Below are 25597 nucleotides of genomic sequence, written 5' to 3' on the forward strand. Positions count from 1 at the left end.
TTATAATGAAGCGGTGATACTATGCACCAGCGGGATTATATTATTCACCGTAAAAAGTTGTAGAATTACTCCACCGCGTTTCAGGTTATATACGGGGACGTGTACCTACAGTCGGTAAAAAAAAAAAAAAACACGTCGAGGAAGATGTTTAAAAAGTACAATTTAAGCTATGCGAGGTCGAGTCAAATATGATTACAAAAAAGTCACTCGGCGATCTGGCAAAAAAATTTATTTCAAAACACTCAGCTTCGACTGTAAACGACTTGTTATTTAAAATTTCAGTAAAATATCACGCAATTCTGTAATTTTTTTTTTTTTTTTCCTCATTCCTCACTCTCTTCCTGAACCATAATATAATCTCATAATACAATATCTCGAAACGAATTCTCTACAAATTGTATGGTAGAGTTGCTTTTTTGAGTTTGTCATAACTAACGTTAATCGCAATCTCACCTCAACGACCTATCAAGAATTCGTTTACGAATACAACCTGCAGCTATTTACTACTAGAATCGTAAAAGCGACGTGGTACAAATTTTATGATACAGTAAAAAAAAAAAAAAAAAAAAGTGAGAATACCGAGATTTCTACGACGTAGTTGAAATAATGTCGTTAACACTAGAACCTCACAATCGGTATTACAAAATTTTCCCCTCCGTCACCGTAACTTCTACAGTCGAACGTAACTAGATTAACTTTACCGACACTATGTTTTTAAAGCTCTGTTTATAAAATAACATTTTTATTCCATCACTTTTTCAACCTGACAAAACATCCTAGATCCATCCTTACAACGGCAAAGACGCATCTCTCCTCTCTCGTGTCAGGACCGTTCGCGTAGGGGAATGGAATCCCCATGAAATTACGCTCCAAGTGTTGGAAACGTACGCGCCCCGAACCTAACCTCACACCGCCCCCATCATCGGTGAAACTTTTTACCCCTAACTCTATGCACATAGCAGGCATATATCCCGTGTTTTCGCTCTGTCCTCCTCCACCACGGCATGCATAGAATACATGGAGTACATAGAGTGGAACGAACGGCGACGACGGGTCGATACCCGATGTCTCCTGTTGTCGTTCCGTCTCTCTCTCCTTTTCTCTCATTTTCTCCCTCACTCTTTCACTCATTGTCAGCTCGCCGCGAGTCGTGACACACATGGTCGAAAATTCATGAATCGGCGATCCGTCACACATGGATGAGGGCGAATCATGAGAGCCATTCATTTGGATGTGAGGTTGATCATTTCGATTCATTGAAATTGATTAACAGCGATTACTGTTAAGATTTTTACACTTTCGTGACAATTCATCGTCGCACATTCAATTCCATTTCATTACCTCTCGATTTTCAAACATTTCCTATTTATACAAGCGTTCTTCGAGGCGATTTTCATCGATTTTCAAATCGCAAGAAATCACAATGTAGCATTGAACATCGGTTTAAATCACCCAGAATGGTTGAAAATCATTGGAAATCACTTGGTGGTCTGAAAATCGACGAGAGCACGTGGCAAGAGTAGGTATGTAGGGGGGGGGTTTCTCGTTCAATCTGTTTTACCGACCGAACGGTACTACTCGGTCGGTAAAGCAGATTGAACAAGAACCTCCCCGCCTTATATATCTACTGGCAAGACAGAAATCAATACGATATTGGAAAATTGAATTAACGTTTACCGCAATACTTGCAATGATTTCCATAATTTCCTGCAACGCTTGTCAAACGATTTGTTCAATGATTTGAAGTGATTCGGAAAGATTTCAGTTGTAACGTCGTTTGATTTTCTCGTTACTTCAAGAAATATTTCAGTTGTTTTTTTCATTATTCTTTCGTTATTTGAGGTGAAGTTAAAGCAAATTATTATCAGCAGATTGAAAAATTTGCCACGGGTTCAATTTGTTTATGTGTTGTAATCATCTTTGTTGTTAAAAAAAAAATTTTTAAAAACTGCGTCCCGATTATTTTGCAATTCTCTGCTTTACGCACGTACGTAAGAAATTAGATTTAAAAATTTATTTTGTGTTTATACGAGGATCACACAAAGGGTATGCAGATTAGAAATATATCATGTAACGTCAAAACTTTTCGCAATAATTCTCCGCGCTGTTCCGCGACACATATACGGATGCATAATGTATCAGATTTGTCGTAAAAGTGAATTCGTTAACCCGGCTTGAAATTAAGCGCGTGTTAAGCGAGTATCTGCTGTACGCAGAAAAAGAGATTTCGCTTGTCGTAGTTGGGAGTCATCATCTCCAAGAGGCAATTTCACCTTGGAGTATATTAATTTCAGGGATTTCACGACGATTCGCTTCAAAGGATCATTAGCATGCGTAATACAATATTCGCTCGACTCGCAAATCAGCGAATTATCTGGGAAATGAAGAATTGGAATTTCAAAGGCTTTCTTAAAAGCTTACCCATGAAATCATTAACTGACAATGAGAGAAGATGCCGAATTGTTTTTGATCCGGAATCAATATGCAAAAATATGAAGATATAAAAAAAAAAAAAAAAAGAAATAATGAAGAAAAAAATTCTGCCAGCCTCCAGAAATTCATCGAACAAATTAATCGATCCTCTTTATCGTTTTCTTTCTTTATCTACTTCTCTTCGATGAACGCAGGTGTAGGTAAACATTTGACTTTTACACTCCGACACAATTACCTCTAATTGAGAGTGAAGAGGAGAAGACGCGGAGTTGAACTTTTTTTTAAAATTTTATCACCTCATCGTCATTTGCCGCGAATCAAATGAGGAAAGTTTGTTTGAAATGGCGAGAAGATCAGGATAAAGATAAATTTCCATGAATATAATTTCCGCACATCCTTCAAAGGTGCTGTTCAGATTTTAAGTAGAGCTCGTCTGCGAAGCATTGATAATTGGACTTGGATTATGAACGCGGTTTTTTACATCGCATTGAAAATAAAATTTTATTTTACTTTTCGTAGATTTTGAAAAGCGGCGACTTGATGAGTAGGAAATGCTTTTAAAAGCTGTATACATATTGATCATTAGTTTTTTTTTTTATCAGACTTAAATTCACGGCAAGTGATTCGTTAGAAATGATAAAAAAAAAAAGCGAACGAATTACCTACTATACAAATATTTGTATAATTAACAGTTGATAAAATAAATTTTGAGAAGATATAATGTTATTACTTATATGCCACACTGTATACGTGATATAGCAGCTGATTGTATGAGCTTCGAATATTGAGTATCATTCAATCAGCATTCGAAATTCGAATATCTAGTTCGGGTTTCACCTGTGATCGTTAAATAATGAATATGTATTATACGTGAGGTTGAAACTGAATTGCAAAAATCATTATTTATTCCTCACTAATTCGTCCGAGTAAAAATGGACCATGGAATATTCTAATACACAATCAGGAAAAAGTTGGGTCGTAATGAACAAAATTCGGTCCTGGCAAGGAGATTTCTGGTTTAATACGCATCAGACAAAACTTTATTCTAACACAACCAAAAAGTTGAGTTGATTTGATAGCGCGTAGAAAACAAAATTTTTCAACAATATGTAAGAAAAGATTTGGTACCGTATTCCCACGGATTCTGTCGCGATTGCGAAATCAGATCTACACGATGAAATCATTTTGTAAAGATTGAAAAATAATTTTTTAATTGTTGTGTATGAAAAAATTATAGTTTGATATTGATTTATGCAAGATGAATTGAGCGCCATATCAAACAATGACAGAGAAATACGCGATTGTGAAACGACAGGCTGATTCAATGGAATTAGATCACGAATGATTCAGTTCTGCTGATTGTACTCGACGGATGCCTGGAACCCTTCCTAATAACTGCTCATCTTACTCCTGTAGCGAGAAAGAATTTTTCACTTGTCACCTAGCGTATTTTGCCACTCGAACAAATAATTTTGTAGATTTACGATGCAACGTATTAATTTCGATTGCGGTAATCGATTAGTGGCTCTCGTGATTTCGTCAATCCGACTAATCCTTATCCACCGAATAGATTTAGTGAACTGTACGAAGCGATTTGGTTGAATCTACCAGAGACTATTCAATATGTTGACAAAACGATGAAAAAAGTATTATTTCATCAAGTTGACGAAACGAATATCAAGATTTTACTTTGTTGAATTAAATTCTTTTCTGCAATTTTGAAACTGTTATTTCATTAATTTCTCTGAATACACGCTAATTTTTGCCATTTTGTTGAAATAACAAAGTGTGAAGCTTACTTGGGAGACGAGATCACGCTGCAGTCGAATCCAATGGTGTGTATTTTAAGCCTCTCTTCGCAATACACAGTTACTAAAATATTCAGTCAGAAAAAAAAAAAAAAATTGTCACGAAAATATATTTCTTCGATAATTAGCCAATTAGCCTAAAACGCCGGGGTTTGCAGAGCTCGTTTCGAAATGTAACCGAACGAACTTTGAGAATGTATCAAACCTACAGTTCGGTCAAAAAGCTGTTAGAACAGAATTAGGATGGAACGAAAGTTTGAAAATTCGATTGATGTTAGTCGAGTTGAATTTAATTGAAGCAATATTCCTTTGGCGCAGAAAAAAAATGTAAAAACCATAAATTTCAGGTACAATAGCGCAATTATTCATGACTGAAGATATTCAATTATCGAATCAATGATACACTGAAAAACCGCATCGTTTGACCGATTTTAATAAACTAGGGCTCGGCTCGTTTTGTTTCTAAATGAATTCTCCACAGATCTACAAAATCAGATTTTGGATAAGGTTGGAGTATTTTCTATTGAGGCATTGGTTTGCCATTCATCGCTTGTAACGACTTCACTAATCATATTTTTTTTTTTTTTATCGACTGAGAAACCAATTCCAAAAAATTACTTTGTTGATTTACAGAGAATTCGTTTACAGTCAAAATAAGCTCAAATTTCATTAAAATCGTTCAAACGATGCGTTTCTTTTCATACCAGAAGCGATTTAATACTCGAATCTCTTCGCAGTCATCAATAGTTATGCTGTTGCAGCTGAAATTTATAGTTCTTTAAACAAAATTCTGTTTCAAAAGAAAATATTGTTTCAATTAAATTCAACTCGACGAACTTCGGTTTTACTTTCGCGCTTTCGTGACAGGTTATATCTGTCTTCACAGTCTATGCATTTGACTAGACTGTACGTTTAGTAAATCCTCAAGAAACTAGTAAATTAGTCAAGGATCGTCGCCCCGTGCTCGATTTGAAAAAAAGTTTCGCAAGCCCGCGAACCGTAGAATTTAGTCACGGACCATCTTCGAATTATACAACACATTGTAAAATCGCAGATGTTGCTCAGGAAAAGTTCAAAAAAATTTTAGACGTTTTGGGTATGCATTTCTCACATCTTTTGGAGTAATATTGCGCAATTATATCCTCATTTATATGTATCAGGGTGATGAGAAGAGTGAAATTTTGAACAGAGTCCAAAAAGGTGAAAAATCATTGAGCGCAAAGTTTCTCACTTAATATTCGTAGCATATCGTACGAATTTTTCTGACATAATCTACTCGCAAATGCTCACAAATCGCGATGGGAATTTTTTCAACAGCTTTATTTTGAAAGAAAATAGTTCATTTTTTAGAACCGTGACATAAAATGAGCCGTCTTTCGACACAAAATTTCGGGTATCTCACCGCCGGTTCGGAATTTGGTCAAAATTCTATGGCAACGTGTCAAAATTACAGATGAATCGGTCAAAAACTATAGCAGATACCTATCGCGCAATTTTGAAAAATCAAAAGTTATGAAAAATGCATTTCAAGTTTAAATTCTCAAAGAGTCGCAGACTCGAAGAAATCGAAAGTTTTTCACCCCCAAAAATTTTCTTAGGGTTAAAATCGATACGGGTCCATACAGAGGAGGGATGAAAGTTTGAAAAAATACAAAAAACCATAAAAATTGACTTTCTCGGGCGTGAACGCCCCACTAAGAGATGATAGAAATGCTGGTTCAGATCCATTTCTCGGTATTTTTTATCGAGTACAAATTCTCAGGGGATTCGTCGCTCGGCTTATCGGTAAAATAGCGACACGTGTGAACGAGAATCGATCGTTATTAGCCGGTGTGTAAAAGGACAGTAACGAGTAATAGATAATAGGAAACGCAACCGCTCTATCCAAGAAGGCGGGACGCGTGCAGCCGGAGTTGCAAATATATAATTTATACCTGGACGTTATGGACGGTGGATGGATTGATTAGTTGAATAATTAACCCAACGGCGGACTTCTTAATTAGAGGCCACTAGTCACATCACCGGGCTAAAGAGACTCGCGGCTACACAAACGCACAATTATTTCCACAATTCATTTCCAAAAGCGGTTAATTTACCCGATTATTAGGGTTTCGTCTGACGTGAGTTCCAAATTATTAAATTTAATTTACACACACACACACACGCGCGCGCAGACATTGTTTCTACACAATAATTGGAGTCGTGAATATTTCGTCCGTACTTGTACGTTTTTATAGGGAATTCCACGTCAAATTAGCAGCTCATTAGTAGGAAATTATTAGGGGCCCGCCAAAGGGTGTCGGGAATTTAAAAAAATTTTTTTTTTTTGTTTTACACCACTGATGACGTTTGTACAAAATAGCAAAACCAATACCGAAAACGCCAATTTTTTTTTTTTTTAAACAAAATGTGATTTTTGAGCAACAGGTGGTCTCAATATTCACTATTTTTTTCCCAAGTTTTTAGTTTTCCCATATCGGTAATGTTTTCTTTTCGTTTCATACGCCTCGTTTAAACAAACGTCGTAGTCACATTAATTTCATGATTTCGGCATCTATTAAAATCGAGGAATGTAAAATAAAAAAAAAAAAAAAAAAAACTCCAATTCCGACGTATAAAAACTAAAAACTTGTGGAAAAAAAAAAGTTAATACGGAGATGCCATTATCGTGTAATGCATAAAAATTGCATTTCAAATCTTAGAATCTGTGTGAATTTATTCAGATTTCTAAAAACGTCGTTTTCGGAATTGATTTTCCGATTCTTTTCAAATTTCACTGGTGGCTGAAACAATCTGAAACAAATTTCGAGACCTTTTTTGTCTCGGTACAAACGTCATACTAACAAATGATTAGAGATGCACGGGATGCTGATTTAACGTGGAATGCCCCATGTACATGCAAAGTTAATAATTTCAACGCAATTTATCGTCCTCAATAAAATTCCGACGCTATTATAAATCAAATAATTTGCTTCAATGTTTTCAATTTCCAGCGAATAATATTTCACTGATTAATTACTTTTACAATTCGATTTAGGGTTGTTAGAACGCACGGCGAGTTTCTCGAGTGGATAAATATACTGTAAAAAAATTGTATATACGCAATTATTACGGTACACGCAAGTGAATAAACGCAAATGCATACATACGTACACATATAACACGCGTCATAAATAAAACCGATCTTATCTTACGGTTAACAAGGTTCTTAATGGATTGTATCAATTAACTAAAGATACAAAGCTACGTACGTATACGCTACACATTTATGTACATATAACATACATTTGTGATTTTCACACGACCTCCTATAAACACGCAGCTTTGCCCACAACACGATATGTATAAATTGCATGTAATTCCGAGATTGAATCGTCCGGTTTAATTAGGCTTGAAACAAAAGGTGGAGGAAGGGAGAAAAAAAACAAGGAGAGAAAGAAAAAACCATCCTGGTCGTTGATGGCGTCGCGTAATTACTACTGCGGTTAATTTGCAACCGCATTTTATAAATCGCAGCGGTGTAAAACGTGCAGACAAGGCGAAAAATAGATCGATAGATAGATAGAGAGAGAGAGAGAGAGAGAGAGAGAGAGAGAGAGAGAGAGAGAGTCAGAGAGAGAGAGAGATAACAGCGGCTAACTATTTTTTCCACCTTTCTCTACTTGTCTGAATTTCGAAAAATCCTTGAATTAAAATTCGTAATATTTTTCATTAAATTTTTATTATTCTCATTTGATTTCGACAGCTGTAAAATACACGAAAGTAAATTACCGATCAATTTACAAAGCTTGAAGGATTATTATTTACATATTTCATAACCGGGAAAATTTTTCCCAATGCTAAAATGTGGCCTGTATTCGGTGTATTTATTGTCAAAAGAATACAAAACGAAAAACACGTCAATTGGCAAGAGAAAAAAGCTGGAGAAACACGGAGATAAAAAAAAGTGTTTAAGCTTGTGTCATCGAGTTTCGTTTCTTCTCGTTTTTTTGCAACGATATTTCTTTTTGCCTCTGTAGATTTACTAATTTATGCGTGCTTCGACGGCGTTTCTCTAAATACCCGGAACACCCGTTCGATGTTGCAACAGCGAAGTTTCAACGTTCTTCTAACATACCTCTGTACAACATTTGCGTATACAAATACATAAACAGTTCGCTGTACAAACATTTTCGTCCGTAGCGATAAAGTGTGATTTAGCGAATCGTTGATTCCATTTACTGTCTATACGTAAATTACACCTAATTTCCATTGATCCACAAAAGTCGACCGGTCGCGAATAACCGAGGAAATAAGGAAACGATCGCTTCAAGCAGAATTTTGAACACCACACTAGCGAAGTTACGAGTTCACTAAAAACTATCGCGGTTCTAAATTTATCGCTACACGTGACTCTGTTTTCATTTGTAAACGTGAATCAAGATATGAGATAAACTCACAGCGGTGCAAGATTGGAGAAGTAATAAATTTTGAGGTAAAAAATTTGGTAGCATTAATTGACAAATAAAATTTCACTCAATTTCGCTTTTATATTCATCGGCGTGGATTTTCGTTACTATCGTATTACACAATTAAAACGAGGTTATATAATTTCCATGAAATCGTTATAAATTTGACCCCTATTTATTTATCTCGAAATCGTAAAACAATTCGCTACCCTCCTGGGAGTAGAAAATCATCGATTCAAATGCGCGCCTACTCATCTTCACCCGATTCCATATTCTATGGCCTTTTCATACGATCGCCGCGCGCTCTGTCGGCAAGAGAGGAAGCTTCGCAAGCTCCTTTCCGAAGCACGCGACGCAATTCGTCTAAAAAAATTCGACTCGTGATACATTTTATACGTTGTATACTTTTTGTTATCTTCCCAGGTTCTCAGACCTTTTTTACTCCGAATTCTTTGACCCGAAAACACGAAGAGAACTTGGAAATTGAAAGTACAACTTCAGCCGCGATTTTATCCGAGTTTAAATGCAAGGCTCGCGAGAAAAGCACCAGGCTTGATCACCTTCGCTTTTATTTATCTCAAAGCTAGAGATGATAACCCGTACTCCTCGACGGCTCGAGGATGACTGAGCGGGCGGCCTTTCGCCAAGGGGATTCCCCGCGAAACAACGAGAACGCCAAATCGTCCGTTGCGCTTATTTAGTAGCTTACGTCGCACTGGCGATGGCGATTAAGTAAGCTAAAAGTAATCGATGCGTCGATTAATCGAGTTCAAAAAAAAAAAAAAAAAAATAATCGAACGCGACTCGATTGAATCGGTAAAAATTAATCGATTAATCGATTATTTCGTATTTTTTTTTGAAACCGTGCAGTTAGAACCAAAATTTCGGAATACCGTCCTAGCAGCGGAAAAGTATTTTGATAATCTATAGTTTCGTTCAAAATATTTTTCAATATCAGATGAAAATATTCATTCATCTTTTACTTATTATATAAAAACAGATACTTGGTAAGTAAGACGATGACAATAATTGATACTCTAATCACATTAATTGATATTGTAATTGCATCGTTCGTGGGAGTGAAAAACGAAAACCGATTGTGAGGAAAAATAATCGATTATACCGGATTAATTGGTAAAAAACAATCGAGACAATATAAAATCGATTATTTTTGGTCATTCTTACGTCACGCATAGTACGTCGCAGCTCTGCATAAAACACGCCCGACGAGACTGCGGGCCGATAGGAATATCATTTTATTTCGAAATGTCAACGAGATAAAAAATTGCTGTCGCTTTTTCGATGTATCATTCACCGATCGTAATCGTTTAAAATTATATTATTCAACGCGGGTGAACTTTTTTTGAAACGAAGCTTCTGGTACGTTAGCGACGAAACAAAATATGCAAAATAATGACATATTTGTTTTATCCAACACCGTGTGAAGCCGGGTATAATCAAGCTCAGCGAACGGATATTTTATACGCACTACGTTTCAATGCTTTTCACGCGGTTTGAAATTTCGCACCATCATTCAATGTTACTCATCTACTAATGTACTTCGATTTTTTTCATTCTTTGTATTCGGAATTGACGTGGATCGCAATGTCGAGTTTTATTGTTACCGAAAAAACGTGCTATAAATTATACATGAAGCGTGATTCGTGCGCCGCAAGGTTATAGCATATCGTATTCAGGATATCAAGGCCCTGCAGATGAATAAATATAAAACCAAAGAGAGAGAGAGAGAGAGAAAGGGGAAAAAATAAAGAACCGATCCGTCCAACCCTCCCGTGAACTTGCAATGGAAATGACAGGCAATATAGCGTTTGACAAATTGACGATCTGCAATGTTCCTAGATGCGAAATTATGCGATTATTCAAACGATCGAAACCTAACATGCAACATTTTTTCTTCCAACAAATTTCAGGAAAAATAGTTCATGTTAAATGTAAAGTATTTTTTTAATTTTTTTTTCTCATTATTAGACTCGCATGTTGAAAGGAAAATTTTTTACATATTAATAAAAAAATTTCTCCTCCACGGGGTCAATTTATTACAAAGTAAAAGGTGAATGTCAATTTTTCTAAATCGTTTTCCTCTACCTTTAGCTCAAGTTTCCATCGCTTTTAGGAAAGTTTGCGTTCGACACGGGTATCATTATACCCCGTTGAAACGTTGCGAGTTGAACCGGAAGCGGGTTGGATTCTGATGCGAGCAAGCATATGCAGCATGCTTCGACGAACGAGGTGTCGACTGTCACCTACGTCATTGCCCACGATGAGGAATGTCGAGTGAATTAACAAACAACTCTCTCCCTCCACCGCGGCGTCTATATAACCACATAAATCGTAGCCCGGCTTCGGCGGTGAAACGGTTCAGGGCGCAACGCCCACGCATCAAACCCAAGAAGATTGTTTCGTTATAAGACACGCCAAGTTTTATTCGAATATAATAACAAGAAGTTGAATTTTGGCGTCGTAGACCGATCTAGATCACGTAACGTCGATAATTTCACAAACTGTGTTACCGACCGTTCGTTCCCGTCGGTAAAACAGAACAATAGATCGAAAATATCTCAATTTGTGATCAAGATTTATGAGAGAATCGTCTCGGAAGATCGAATAATTTTTTATTTCTCAGAAACAACTTATCCAAGGTGACCGAAGGTCTCTTGTTCAAATATATATACATATGTGTATATATATATATATGTATATGTATATAAGTACATTTCCGAATCGTCGAGGCGCAGAACTTACGCGGCCCACTCGACAACACTTGAGGAGAAGAGCGGAAGACATACAACATTCGTATTTGGTGGAATTTCATCGGTTCAATGACACGCGGTTAAAATTTCATAAGAATGCCAGTTAGATATAGATGTAGGTACATACATAGCACGTAACCTAGGTATGGGCATTCATACCTAGGCGCATGAATTGTACACATGTGCACTTCAAGAAGCCTGTGCTGTACGGCATTATTACACATGGGTAGGTATGTACAACAATTTGTCACGCGCGGAAGGTTCTCATTCCGTGAATATATGTATAAGGTGTCCGTGCAGGGTATCAGGTGTGATCCGCACGCCTATTCCGACTGGGTAACGCCTAATCATTAGAAAAGATTAAGTAAACAGAAAAGTTTGAAATAACGCTGCAGCGATAATTTCCGGAGTTGATTACTTCAAAGCTTTGCACATCTTGTGCCAGGAATGCGAGAATCGACGATCCAGCGTCGCGTATTCGTACAACTTGTCGCGTTGATGTATAATTTTATACAGAGTTATGGAATACATTACCGGTCCATAAAACGTGTCGCCGTTGACGGTTTGAAGAATCGATTCTACGGTTTGGTCTACCGTTCAAAGCGACCGCCGTGAGAGCCATCCGATAGTTGTGTGCTTAGGATTATACATGCGAGGATTGAAAAAGGAGAGAGAGGAACTTGTCGAATTTATCCGTCGCCTCGAGTGGTCGTCTCTCTGATGTAAACTGGACCAACATCGGACGAGGACTTTTAGACTCACACGGCATGACCGATCGATCAATCAAAATCAGTAATTTCATTTCCGTAATACGATCGTGCCATGCGTGCACCAGGAAGGCTTTCGTTTACACGCCTGATCGGAAAATCAGTTGCACAAATCAATGATGATAATGTGACGTGAGGAAGAAACAGCACCGATAAGTTACACGCATTTGATAGTCGATTTCGCGGCACAAGCGGAGATGAATGTTCGCGAAACTGTTATTGTGAACTCAAGTTGGAAGTCTTTTCTTGAATGTATAACGTACGTACCTACCGCATTACCGTCAAACACGACAACTCTGCCATCCACATTCGAGTGTGGTGAAAATTTTCGGAAACTATCACGTGACTTGAGATTCGGATGCTGTTTTATGAGTTTAAAATCGGACAGCGGAAGCTGGGGTGACGAGTCTTGACATTACTGGCAAAGGTGCTGTCCATCGGCACCATAATCGAAGGCTCGAGGCGTATTCCAAGCGATATTTTGAAACCTCTGGGGGTCGTTGGTGTAAAATTGCAATAGTATCATTCAACTCTATTATTCGATTGAAATAAATGAAAAGATTAATAAAAATTAAAATGGTAAGAACGACCGGAAGACGTTACAGATTAGTTTCATGGAAGATCGTAGCCGTCGATCGTGCAGATGCGATTATACTTACGTAAAGCCTGAATTTTTCAACTATTCACGGTAATATCCGGATGCCAAGAGATTTGAACATCCGGTATATTATAATACGCAACAGACACACCTACTTGCTGATGGATATCTATAGCTATACCTATTCGTCACCGTGAATCAGCGCAATATTTTTTGCTCACTCGGATTGTGGTTTCCACTATTTCGCAATCAATTCATATACATGTATATATATATATATATATTACTATTTATAGGTTCACGTTATGTAAGTACCTACTGCAAAATCACTGATGAAAAACGTCAAGTCCGACGAACTCGTTGTATCACAAGTATGTACATCTCTATCCTACAATTACAGTCCTTAGCTTCGCAGGTGTAAATTTATACACTGATCATTGCACTCTGCTTATAATTAAGGAAAGTCTTTTTACGGCGAAGAGAAACAAAAGGACGAAAATTAATCCGTCAAATCTGCAGAGATCTGCTTGACAGTATTATCGTTGCACAGATTGAAGAATTGAAGAGATTAAAGCATCTGTCGAAGTTGGAAGAAAAAAAATGTTAATTATCCAACCGATTATATATATATAATTATATACATGTATATGTGTAGAACTAAATTACATAACAACTCGCGGGTGATAATTCTTATGCAAAACGTTCTGAAACAGTATATAGCGTAATATATTTACGTAAGAAACCGTAAAAACAAGTTCAGCTGGTATGCACATGCATGCACAGAGAGTTGTACACAGTGTGTTCGTTATATCTCCACAAGTATATATATAAGCACAACATAACCATACGCACGCCCCGTGATAATGTATGCCACCGACGTACTACGAAGGTCACCAAGGTCACAGTGATGGTGAGAATCTCGTCACGTATGAACGGTATTATATCTATGTACCATACGTATCGACTAAAGCGACAACAACGTCAAGATATACAAGGATAAAAAGAAAAGCAGAATTGGGAGATGAAAAGCACTTCCGATCGTTGAGCGAAAATGGTTACACGATTGTAAGTACAGTGTAAGGAGCGACCACGAGAACTTTGGAAGTGGGACCAAACCACCCGTGTGCGAAATGATTAGAAATCCATTTGGCGCATGTTCCTATCGGTGTTTTGACTCGAGTGAAGACACGTTGTGTGTGCCTGTGGTTCCTTCGTAGAGAAAGAGACAAAGAGAGAGAGAGAGAGAGAGAGAGAGGAACGAGCGAGGTGTTTGGCGGTCATTCACTCGGGATCAGCCACCGTACAACAGTGAGGCATAGAGCCAAGGCGATGTCGGCGAATCCTACATCCGAGGCCTGTCTCTTTCCCTCCGGTTCTTTTCCGTCTCCGTTATATAGAGTGGGTATAGCTAGCGCAACAACTGCGCAGTAAACAAACTAAGGTGCATTTACCTTTGCGCTAACCCTACATTACCGCGCGTGAGCGCTTCGACACACCGGACGTGTTCCCTCCTAACCAGATGATTTACCCCCCTCCGATGACGATGCACCTGCATCGTCATACCCTTACTCGTCCCATCGGATGCACAGGTTCCTCGATAGTCGAGTTCTGGTAGATAGAGGACGATGCACAGGTGCGCTATGCCGTTCTAGTTATAGTCATGGAAACCTCGTATACTGGTACGAAAATGAAGTGCGCTTAGGACGAGTTCCTAACCAGCTGATTTATACTCTCCGAAACCATGCACCCTGAGTTTACCTTGAATCATTTCATCGGATGCACAGGGTCCTCGTTAGTCGTGTCTTGAAGGATGGACGAAGATGCTATTATACTTACAATCACGAAACGCGAGTCTAAAGGTCCGGAAATGAACTCCCGTCACGTAGAAACTTGTCTTGACAGAACGGCAGGCTGTGATATAACTTGGGAAGAGATCGGATATTCTTCTACGTAATCTCATCGCTTTCGACGCGACTTATACAGTTGTTCTACATGACAGTCCAACAGTATTCAACACCTGTAGTATTGTACCCAACTAAGGTGCACCGTTTGTAGCCAATGGCGCTATTTTCGACCAGACTCGCCAGATAATTCGTTTGTTTCTGATATAGTAACTCGACTGTTCAACTGCTGGATTAATTATGAAAATTTATGTACATACCTACCCCACGGAAAGTGTTAGATGGAACTTTTCAATAAGAAACAAATTTTATAATCATCGACGTCTTCTTTCACCATTTGTCTTCCTGTCTTCATTTGAGCTAATTGTAAGAACTATACACTCAACCTACCTTATTCTATTTTGAGGACATGGGTTTTTTCTACTCGAAGATCATCAGTCTGCACATAAGAAACGTGCATAAACATTCATTGCTTGAATCTGTGAAATGTGTCATACGCTATATCGACTTATGTTCTTTGAGAAGAAGTAATCGAAGCTGGTCCTAAATCGATTAGACTACGCGTTTTAATGATGGATAGAGATCCAGTTCATGAAAAACGGTAAAGTAACGGGCGTCGAATAGTTAGAATACGAATAAATGTCACACAGACAAGTTCTCAGTGACGTTTAATTATCACCTGAAGCTCACCTAATCACGGTACACTTCATATTCGGTCTTTCAAACATGGCTCTGGTAATGTCATCCACGTACTTGCGTAACACCGCAATTACTTAAGTGTACGAGGCTTTAATGGATTCACTATGGATGGTTATGAACGGTGAAACGATGCGATCTAACCTTAGCTCTAGACGAGGAACCCTGAAACATTCCAATAATTTCCGGAATAAATTGCGGGATTTAAATTCAACGGAAAGACTGGACTCTTTGAAACATGCAAGTGGTGATCCGTTCGTTTCGTAGCAACGCTATTCTCTGGCTTGGTGTACGTGTACCAAGATCCACGTGCCTCGAGTTCACGACCGTATGAAGCAGGTACTCGGTATTGCACACCACTCAAGGACGTTGATGGTCGATCGTTGATGCCATCCATCCCATCCCATCCCATCCCATTCCATTCCATTCTATCCCGTACCATCCCAGGACCAGAACCCAAACGAAGTACGGTGACTGTCTCCGACGGAGAACAGGCGCCAATTCGATTCGCAATGACGAATGACCGCGACGTCCAAGGATAATCGAAATTCGCGGCCAACGATCTCTATTCGAGATTAGATCTTATAGGTATATAATGGCTGTTGGGTATGCGGCGGACACTCGTAGTTGCCAATTGTGGTTTCGGTTTATAGCTCTGCAGTTCTGCAAAGGATCAGTGACTTCCGTGAACCACGATGAAACTTGGCACGTGTCGCGTGAAAATTTTTTCAGCCAAACGGATTCAACAAATTGTAAATATTTTTTTTGTCGAATATAAAATGGTGAGGAGCTTCAACGTCGGGAACAATGAATTTTCCTCAATAACGGAGAGAAGGACGGAATAATCGAATGTGTAGAGAGAAAGCCTCACTAGCATTATAGGTATTTTTCTTTTCTCACACTTTTCCGATCCCCCATTTTTTTTTGCGTTTTCTCTTCATTTGGGTATGTTAACCGATACAAGAACCAGAATTTGAGCTTTGATGCGAGCTGGAAAAAACAGGAATAAATAGGAAGTCTGCTACTGTTGGGTGTCCTCTACTTGACCTCACTTCCCGTTGCTCCCGTTTTTTGGTATACAAATGTGTATGTATGCGTACATGATGCATACATAAAACGTCATGGTCGTTTTCGCCACCTTCTATAATCTTTCCTTGTCATCTTGCATCATAATTAAAGAGCTCAAAAGCTATATTTTCAGTAGTCCTTCACAAGGATCGTCATCAGACTCGTTATGGTCAATGCAATACCTTAGTGGTTCATTATCGACAAGGATTACGGTGCAATTTGTACTTTTTGTTAAAAATGACTTACAATGAGTGTAGTCAATCTTCCAAGGTCTCGGAAGGCAAATATGTGACTATTTGTATTAAACTGAAATCAGTTCAATTAGCAAACCGTACTACACGATTGTTTCGTAAGACTTGGTGAAGAAACTGGAATGATTATATATCCTTCAACACGTTATTTGAACAAGAAGGAACAAGATTCAAATATTTTCATAACGTTTGAATCTCGTTGAGGAGGAAAAATAAATTTGGGACGGTTAGTCGAAAATGCCACCTTTTTCCTGTTACCGCTCATTTCGACGACAAAACGCGGCTTGACAGATAACAGCTACGGCGTTGATTATTACATCACGTTGTGTAGGAATCAGACAACATCGCAGTCGAGTACGAAAATAAACGTTTCTAGAAATGAAGAAACGGCTGCAGCCAGCGGCTCAAATGCACCGCGTCACGAGCTCAAATTTCACCTCAAAATAATATCAAGTTTCGCCCGATCTGATCAACTCTCCATCCCTCTTAACGTTCCACACTTTTCGACTGATTTCAATAAAATTTTCCAACACGACGATACCCGGTTATTTATGCAGCACGCGTTACAAGCGTTCCGCACCCGCAAGTTGATTCAAACGAAAATCAAACCACGAACGAATATTGAGCCGGAAATTACGACGCAAGACTCGATTTCTGGGGCCCGTCTTCCTGGAATCCATTACGTCCCGAGTGTTACCGAAATTCGTTGTTTCGCCAATCGGAATTGGATTTTTGCCAACAGACGATCTTCGGTATTTCATCTGCACGTCGTTTTGCGCAATTTGTCACAACCACGGAGCAAAAGTTGCAAAACGATTCCGGTTCGCCGTTGCACGTAACCGTTAAACAATTAAAACTCGTAGCTGTGCGATAGCGATTGGTAAAAATAGCTCGTCGACGTAACTTGTTGGCATTTCGCAATTTATGTCAAACGATATAATGGCATTGCCCGCATATCCGACCGCGGCTAGTTCATTCATGGATTATTTCATTCGGTTAATCACCGTTCGAGTGGATCGGAGGCTCTGAAAGTCGTTCACACGTATTCGATTAAAACGAGGATCCCGCCATCGAGTCGAAAACCGTGCGAGCTAAAAGCTGCCCGACTTCCCTGATTGTGATCACGTAAAATCTGCGATTTTCCAGAATTTGGTTTACCCGAAATTACCCATTCGCTTTGCACGTACGCACACATATGATTCTTGTCGAAATTGGCAATAAGAATAAAATCAAGCGCCCGGCTTTTCACCCATTTCATTTATGCTTATGTATCATTCATATCCAGCTTTTTATTTGCAAAAAAGATTTTTCCCTCGCAAGCGCACCAAAGTTCTCGAGTTTCGGGTGCAAAAGTACGTAAAATTCTCGTCTTTGTTCTGTGGTTTTAAATGTTTATTCTCCCCCTCTGGGAATGTTCGTTTATTTTTTCTGTACCGATCTATCATCACTCGAGGTGGATATATTTCGAATCACTAAAGGCCGACGATGAGCTATAACTATACAGCCCCGTTTATTGTCAGCGTATCCATAAATCGTCCATTAAATCGAGCTACATGTTCAATAAACATATTTTCAAAATTGTTCTCTACATACAAGTGTGACAAAAATCCCAAGTTCTAATGTTGTGTCATTTTTTTTTTTTAGTTTTTTTCTCCCAACTGTCATAAAATATTCTTGCTTACATTCGTATCGCTTAAAATGATGATTTTTCACTATGCACAAGTTTAAAAGACTTGATTTATTGTTGATTGGATGAGTTAAAATGAAACGAAACGAAATTCGACGAAGTTAACGGATACGGAAATGAAAAGAATGCTGTTCGTCCAGATATTTACAAATTAGAATTTCCTGACTATCGGATCAGCGATCAGTTCACCCAAACATTGAAAAGGAATACAATTTTTGTACAACTAGCACACCAATTTTTGAAATTCTCGTAATCGTACTCTACATTCGTAGATTTGAATATCGTAATTTCGAGGCCAAGTTTACAATCGTTGAACTTTGATTCAGATCAACCTGTGTAAGAATATTTATATACATTTATGCGACGTTTATTTTACATATTGTAAATCAGTGAACGATAATATAGTTTCTTGCGGGCTCCATTCGGAAGAATCGGAAAATGAGCGCTCGAAACTTCTGAAAAACTAACAAAATCCGCAAAAGCTTTGTCACCCATGGATGAAGTTTTGCGAAGAAGAACGCATGTTATACATTGAGAAAAAATCTTCTACATAAAAAACACATTCTTCTTAAACAGAAATTTAGTAGACAGGATGTAATTCGTGTGAGTACGGAGAAAATTTGATTAGTTTCGAATAAAATTTTACATCAACGAAATAAATATTTCTTCATTCAAAGAAGCATATTTTTTAAGACTATTTCACGTACGAATAGATCCTTTTTTCCGGGTACGCGTATGAGAGAGAAAAAGAAATTCTTGAATTTACCGATGCAATAAGTTCGAAGAAACGATTCCGTGGTTCAAACGTATTTGGTTTCACCAGATAACCGTTGTTTCAAAAAAAATTTTTGACGGATCAAACAACATTCATTGAACTAGAGGAAACGTTTCTCTTGCCGCATGTTTGATAACGCCACGTTCGGTAAATTCGACAAATGGTACAAATGGTAACAGAGTAAAAATGGAAAGAAAAAAAATTGGTGAATTTTTTTTTTGGAAAACGGGAAAAAAGTGTTAGAGTGAAAACATCAACTCACGGCTCCAGTGAATCCCGCAGCATGATTCCGGGCTTTCAGGCTTCTTGTTATCAACCTTCGTATTGTCTCCGAAATCGTGGATGGTCTTTGAAATCGGGGAATTCGTTAAACGTGAGCGGGAACTTACGTCCAGGGATCCGCTGTCGTCAGGCGACAGACCTGTGACCACACGATATAGGGAGTATTCGCTCAACATCGAGGCGTATTCCTGCTCCTGGGTTTCGGTTAGATCCGTCGTTTCGGTCGCTGAAAGTAAGAAGAGCGTTAGCGATTGACGCCGAGGACTTTGGCCCCCCTGATACTTGATAAGTCGAAATCCCGCGGAGCGTGCGATAAGAATGACCAAGAATATAATCGATTTTCAAACTTGACCAATCAACCGACTCGATTGTTTTTCCTCGCAATCGGTTTTTGGTTTTTACTACCGTGAACGACGCGATACAATATTAATTTGCGTGATCAAAGTATCAATTGTTATCATTGTCTTAGTTAGTAATTACCTATTTGATGTGATAAGTGAAAGGTAAAGGATTATTTTCACTTGAAATTGAAATATATTATAAATTATGAGAAAACTTTTCCGCCGTTGAGACTACGTACCGAAATTTACGAAATTTTGATTCCAAATGGATCGTTTTAAAAAAATAGGCAATCATTGATTAATCGATTATTCTAAACATCCTTGGTATCAACCTTGTGATTGTCACGACAATGCTACCCAAGTGGTTGATATTAACAGCTTTTACAGTATACTTGAAACTTTTTGAACTTTTTGTTCCAAGTGGAAGACCGAACGCGACCTTTTCAAGTTTAGGAAAACGAATACGTTACTATTTATACTAAAACAAAGCCAGTCCAGTAGGCAGATCGCACTAGACGATTGTTTCGTAAAATTTCATGAAGACACTAGAATGAGTATATTTTTTGCAAGTTAGTCAAACGATAATTAGGATTCAAATGGCACAAGGGGAATCTCTTCAACTTGATTAAAAAATCTCATACTCATACGTTGCGCAGGAATCACACAGCATCGCAGGCGAGTACGGGAATAAACGCTTATAGATACGAAGGAAAGGCTGCAGCCAGCGGCTTAAGGTAGTAGTCTGGTTACTTGGGTTCAAAATATCGAAAATTTTTTTTTTGCTTAATTTGAAAGTACAATGTCTTGAGAATATACTGTGAAAATTTTAGACGGAAATTGGAAATATTTCGGGAGTTATAACGAGTTTCCCAGAGCGTCTCGGAGTCCAACCTTTAAGGTCGACCGGCAGCTGCAACCGCTCGGACCCTTCTATTGTTTGCGCGCATTTTTTATACCTGGGTTGACTCTGTTATTCTATTATATATATTTATATTATATATATTTATTCACAGGCATAGACGATTGACGTAAGTATAAGTTTACTTATGAAAATTTCTTGTTGAACTTTAAACGCGTTTTTCTCAAAACATTGTTTTTCTGGTCGGCCCGGGTGCTAACTTTTTTTCTACCGAACCGATTGCTTTCAAATTTTAACAGGCTGTTCTACACACTTATAGTTCTCGTCGGTACTGACGAGAATTTTTTTCACCCCTAACTTTTTATTTTACAACCCTTTCTTTGCTAAAATAAAAGGACTTTTTTTTCAAAGTCCGCCACTTTGTTATTTACCCTTGAAATTTAACTTCGGTAGTTCCGACCAGAATGACATGTCTATAGATTAAGAATAATCAAGAATATTTGAGTTCAGATAACATCAAGAGCCAAAATCACCCGGGCCACCCACGTGTATTTTTTTTGAGGTTCCAACTTCGAGTGACAATAATAATAGTAATAAACTATTAAATTTTTTCAAATAAATTTTTTTTTATATTTTCAACATGTAAATAAAAACACTCTAAATATTCAAGATAATTCATTTTTATTTTCCTATAAAAAACCACCCTCCAAAAAAGTCATGAAAATAGGCATAAGTTACCAGACTACTACCTTAAATGCGCCGCGTCACGAGCTCAAATTTCACCTCAAAATAATATCAAGTTTCGCCCGATCTGATCAACTCTCCATCCCTCTTAACGTTCCACACTTTTCGACTGATTTCAATAAAATTTTCCAACACGACGATACCCGGTTATTTATGCAGCACGCGTTACAAGCGTTCCGCACCCGCAAGTTGATTCAAACGAAAATCAAACCACGAACGAATATTGAGCCGGAAATTACGACGCAAGACTCGATTTCTGGGGCCCGTCTTCCTGGAATCCATTACGTCCCGAGTGTTACCGAAATTCGTTGTTTCGCCAATCGGAATTGGATTTTTGCCAACAGACGATCTTCGGTATTTCATCTGCACGTCGTTTTGCGCAATTTGTCACAACCACGGAGCAAAAGTTGCAAAACGATTCCGGTTCACCGTTGCGCGTAACCGTTAAACAATTAAAACTCGTAGCTGTGCGATAGCGATCGGTAAAAATAGCTCGTCGACGTAACTTGTTGGCATTCCGCAATTTATGTCAAACGATATAATGGCATTGCCCGCATATCCGACCGCGGCTAGTTCATTCATGGATTATTTCATTCGGCTAATCACCGTTCGAGTGGATCGGAGGCTCTGAAAGTCGTTCACACGTATTCGATTAAAACGAGGATCCCGCCATCGAGTCGAAAACCGTGCGAGCTAAAAGCTGCCCGACTTCCCTGATTATGATCACGTAAAATCTGCGATTTTCCAGAATTTGATTTACCCGAAATTACCCATTCGCTTTGCACGTACGCACACATATGATTCTTGTCGAAATTGGCAATAAAAATAAAATCAAGCGCCCGGCATTTCACCCATTTCATTTATGCTCAAGTATCGTTTATAACCTGTTTTTTATTTGGTAAAAAGATTTTCCGCAGTAGGTCTACTAAAGTTATCGAGCAGCTGGTGCAAAAAGATGTAAAATTTTCGTATCCGTTTTATAATTTTTAATGTTCTCTCTCCTCCTCTGTAAAGATTAATTTATTTGTTATATATCGATCTATCACCGCACGAGGTGGCTATATTTTTTAGTTACTCAAGGCTGACGATGAGTTATAACTTTTATTATACAGCTTGCTCACTGTCCTAGTACCCGTAAATGCTTTTTTCACACTTCCGTGCACGCAAAGTGGAAAAGAAAAAGCTTTGTTGAATTTACCAAATATGGTGTGAGAAATGTTTTATCGATTCAAATAAATCTGGTTTTACTTGATACCAGAAATTCTTGTTCCAACCACTTTTTTCTTGGATCAAATAAAATTCCTTGGATTCAAAATAAAAAAAAAAAACTAAACATTCTTACGTCTGCATATTTGATCGCCACGTTTCATAAATTCGACAAATCTATTCTCCCTATGCAACAAGAGTGAAAATTGAATGAATAAATTTGGCATCTTTGGGGAAACGGGGAGAAAGTACAAGAATGAAAACATCCACTCACGGTTCATCCCGCCGCTGCTTCTTGAATTTTTGTCAGAACCTTGGGGGGATTTGGAGTCTGGTGAGGGCTCGAAGAGCGGGGGGATAGAGACTGTATCCTTATCATCCGAGGACTCGGACAGGTTAGAGGTGGACTTGACGAAGGCGACGGCTTCCACAGGCGTCGGGGCCTTTACCTCAAGAGCGGGTGAGCTTTTGCTGGTCCCCGCGATGGCTTCCACAGGCGTCTGGGCCTTTACCTCAAGAGCGGGTGAGCTTTTGCTGGTCCCCGCGATGGCTTCCACAGGCGTCTGGGCCTTTACCTCAAGAGCGGGTGAGCTTTTGCTGGTCCCCGCGATGGCTTCCACAGGCGTCTGGGCCTTTATCTCAAGAGCGGGTGAGCTTTTGCTGGTCCCCGCGATGGCTTCCACAGGCGTCTGGGCCTTTACCTCAAGAGCGAGTAAGCTTTTGCTGGTCCCCGCGATGGCTTCCACAGGCGTCTGGGCCTTTATCTCAAGAGCGGGTGAGATTTCGCTGGTCGCCGCGATGGCTTCCACAGGCGTCGAGGCCCTTACCTCAAGAGCGGGTGAGCTTTCGCTGGTCACCGCGATGGCTTCCACAAGCGTCGAGGCCCTTACCTCAAGAGCGGGTGAGATTTCGCTGGTCACCGCGGTGGCTTCCGGCACTGGCTTATCCGGTGCATCTGCCATACCGACAGCTGAAAAAGAAGGAAACGTTAGCGGTTGACGGTAAGGCTCTTGTATCCCGCGGTACCTTATCGACAGTGCTTTCTCGGTCGGTATATCACCGACTGTGGAAACAGTTTGCATAACTAAGATATACACTGATCCACTTGGGCTCGATTTTCACGGGCGTCAAAGTTACGCAACGACAAAATCCCGCGCGTTAAAACCCACGTGGTTGGTTCAGTTGATCTCAATTATATTTTTATTCAAAGGGGATTGGCATTTTGCGGTATTATTTATTACGAGATAGTGAAGTATTTGTCAAATTGTTATATTTCCAAGCTCTCTAAAATGTCGTTGAAAAATACAATCATAGAACATAATGAAATTATGGAGAAGAACTTGAAAGTCGATCATTGCGCTTCGAATCAAATCACTTCGAAATAATTTATCCAATGAATTAACCTTTTACAAATAACACCTGAGATGATTTTTTCCAATCTCTACGATAGATCGTAGAAAACGTTGTACGGAAAATCGTTCTACATGAAATTGCATGTAACATATGTGATCAAAGAAACTTGTGCACTATCGTATTATCAAGAAATGTATCAACGTTAACAAAAAATTAATCTCGAACGATTTGTATAGAAAACCGCAGGAAACGGACAAACGATGAACTGTATACAGGTAATTTTTTTATTTTTATTTTCATTTATCTCTGTTCAAACAAGCTGACACAATGATACCACTATAGCTTTGTGATATGTACAGATCTTGTACGTAATATCCGAGATAATACAGAAGATCATTGAAAAAATAAACACACAATATATAGAACGTTGTCAGATTATCAGCTGAACAACTTATCAATTTCCTCCTACTGCAATAACGTTGCAGGCTAGATATACGTATCGAAATTTTTCCTTCTGTTTGCTAAGACAACATGTAGATACATATTTGTCGGATGAATCATGTTTACGTTTATTTTTTCTATCTCCTTTTTCCTTGGCTTTTTACGATCATTGATTGGCAAATCCACTTATTTTATGCTACGCGTCATTCGCAACGTTTGCTGCATAAAATGCTGTGATACAAATTTCTGAACATTTATATAATGTAATTTTATCCACAGTTTCAAGATACTTCGAATTATACTTTCAGCCGGAAATTTCATCCGCTGTTTGATTCTCGAATGTGTCGGAGAATTGTTTTTCTTCCCTGCTCTTTTTCAAAAAGACAAAAAATCACGTTTCACAGCGAAGATGTTTTTTTTTTTTTTTTTCTTATACCGAACGAACAAAAGCGAGTAAACAATTTAGCAGCGAAATTCGAGCTGCAATCTAATGAATTAATTATAAATGAGAACGGGAATGCGAATGGATAATGTGAAAGAGGAAAAAAAAATATATATATAAAAACTCAATTCTTTTCATGATGAAATTGAGACGAGCATTGAGACACGTTCTTTATATACGAGACATACGCGTATATTTTTATGACGTACATGTTGAAATGCCCGAAAAAGGATGATAAAATTGTATAATATTAATAATATATATATATATATAGATATATATAAATATTGAAAGGCGGTAAAATTGCAACGAGCTTATCTTTATGTATGAACGTATGTACGTCTGCATACGTGTAACAAATGACTATGGTCCTCGGTGGTTTATCTACAATACTACGTAAATTCAATTATATCGTCAATATCCGTTCATGTAGTTAGCAAATTTGCGATAACGATAATCGTATCGATATGCTGCACTGCGGAAACTTCTCGCTTACGCGGCATTTTTACGTTATTTATTTATTTCTAATCAAGGGTATAAGCGTCAATCTGGTCGTAAAACGATAACGTAGAATAAAAAAATAAAAAAATAAAAAAAAAAAAACAATCAAAAATTAAAAGAAAGATAGAAATAAAAATACGGATGCATCACGGATTTTAACCCTTGACCGAATTACCCAGCAAATAAAGAATGGTCGGAATAATTCAAACGGACATAAATGTGCGA

The 25597-nt window shown here is 38.4% G+C and overlaps 1 protein-coding gene across 5 annotated transcripts in view; it reads right to left on the minus strand.

The window, feature by feature from the left end:
• LOC124217434 (growth factor receptor-bound protein 14) overlaps positions 1-25597 on the minus strand; it is a 299568-nt gene that overhangs the window by 265011 nt on the left and 8960 nt on the right. For all 5 annotated transcript variants that reach the window (XM_046622999.2, XM_046622998.2, XM_046622995.2 and 2 more), the window contains exons 2-3: positions 22910-23605; positions 19466-19711 (exon numbers count right to left, since the gene is read on the minus strand). In XM_046622999.2, coding sequence (XP_046478955.1) covers positions 19466-19711; positions 22910-23597 — 934 coding nt within the window. In that variant the 5' untranslated portion in view covers positions 23598-23605. The remainder of the gene's footprint in view (positions 1-19465; positions 19712-22909; positions 23606-25597) is intronic.

The sequence above is a fragment of the Neodiprion pinetum genome, chromosome 4 (assembly GCF_021155775.2).
Source record: "Neodiprion pinetum isolate iyNeoPine1 chromosome 4, iyNeoPine1.2, whole genome shotgun sequence".
NCBI classification, from domain to species: domain Eukaryota; kingdom Metazoa; phylum Arthropoda; class Insecta; order Hymenoptera; family Diprionidae; genus Neodiprion; species Neodiprion pinetum.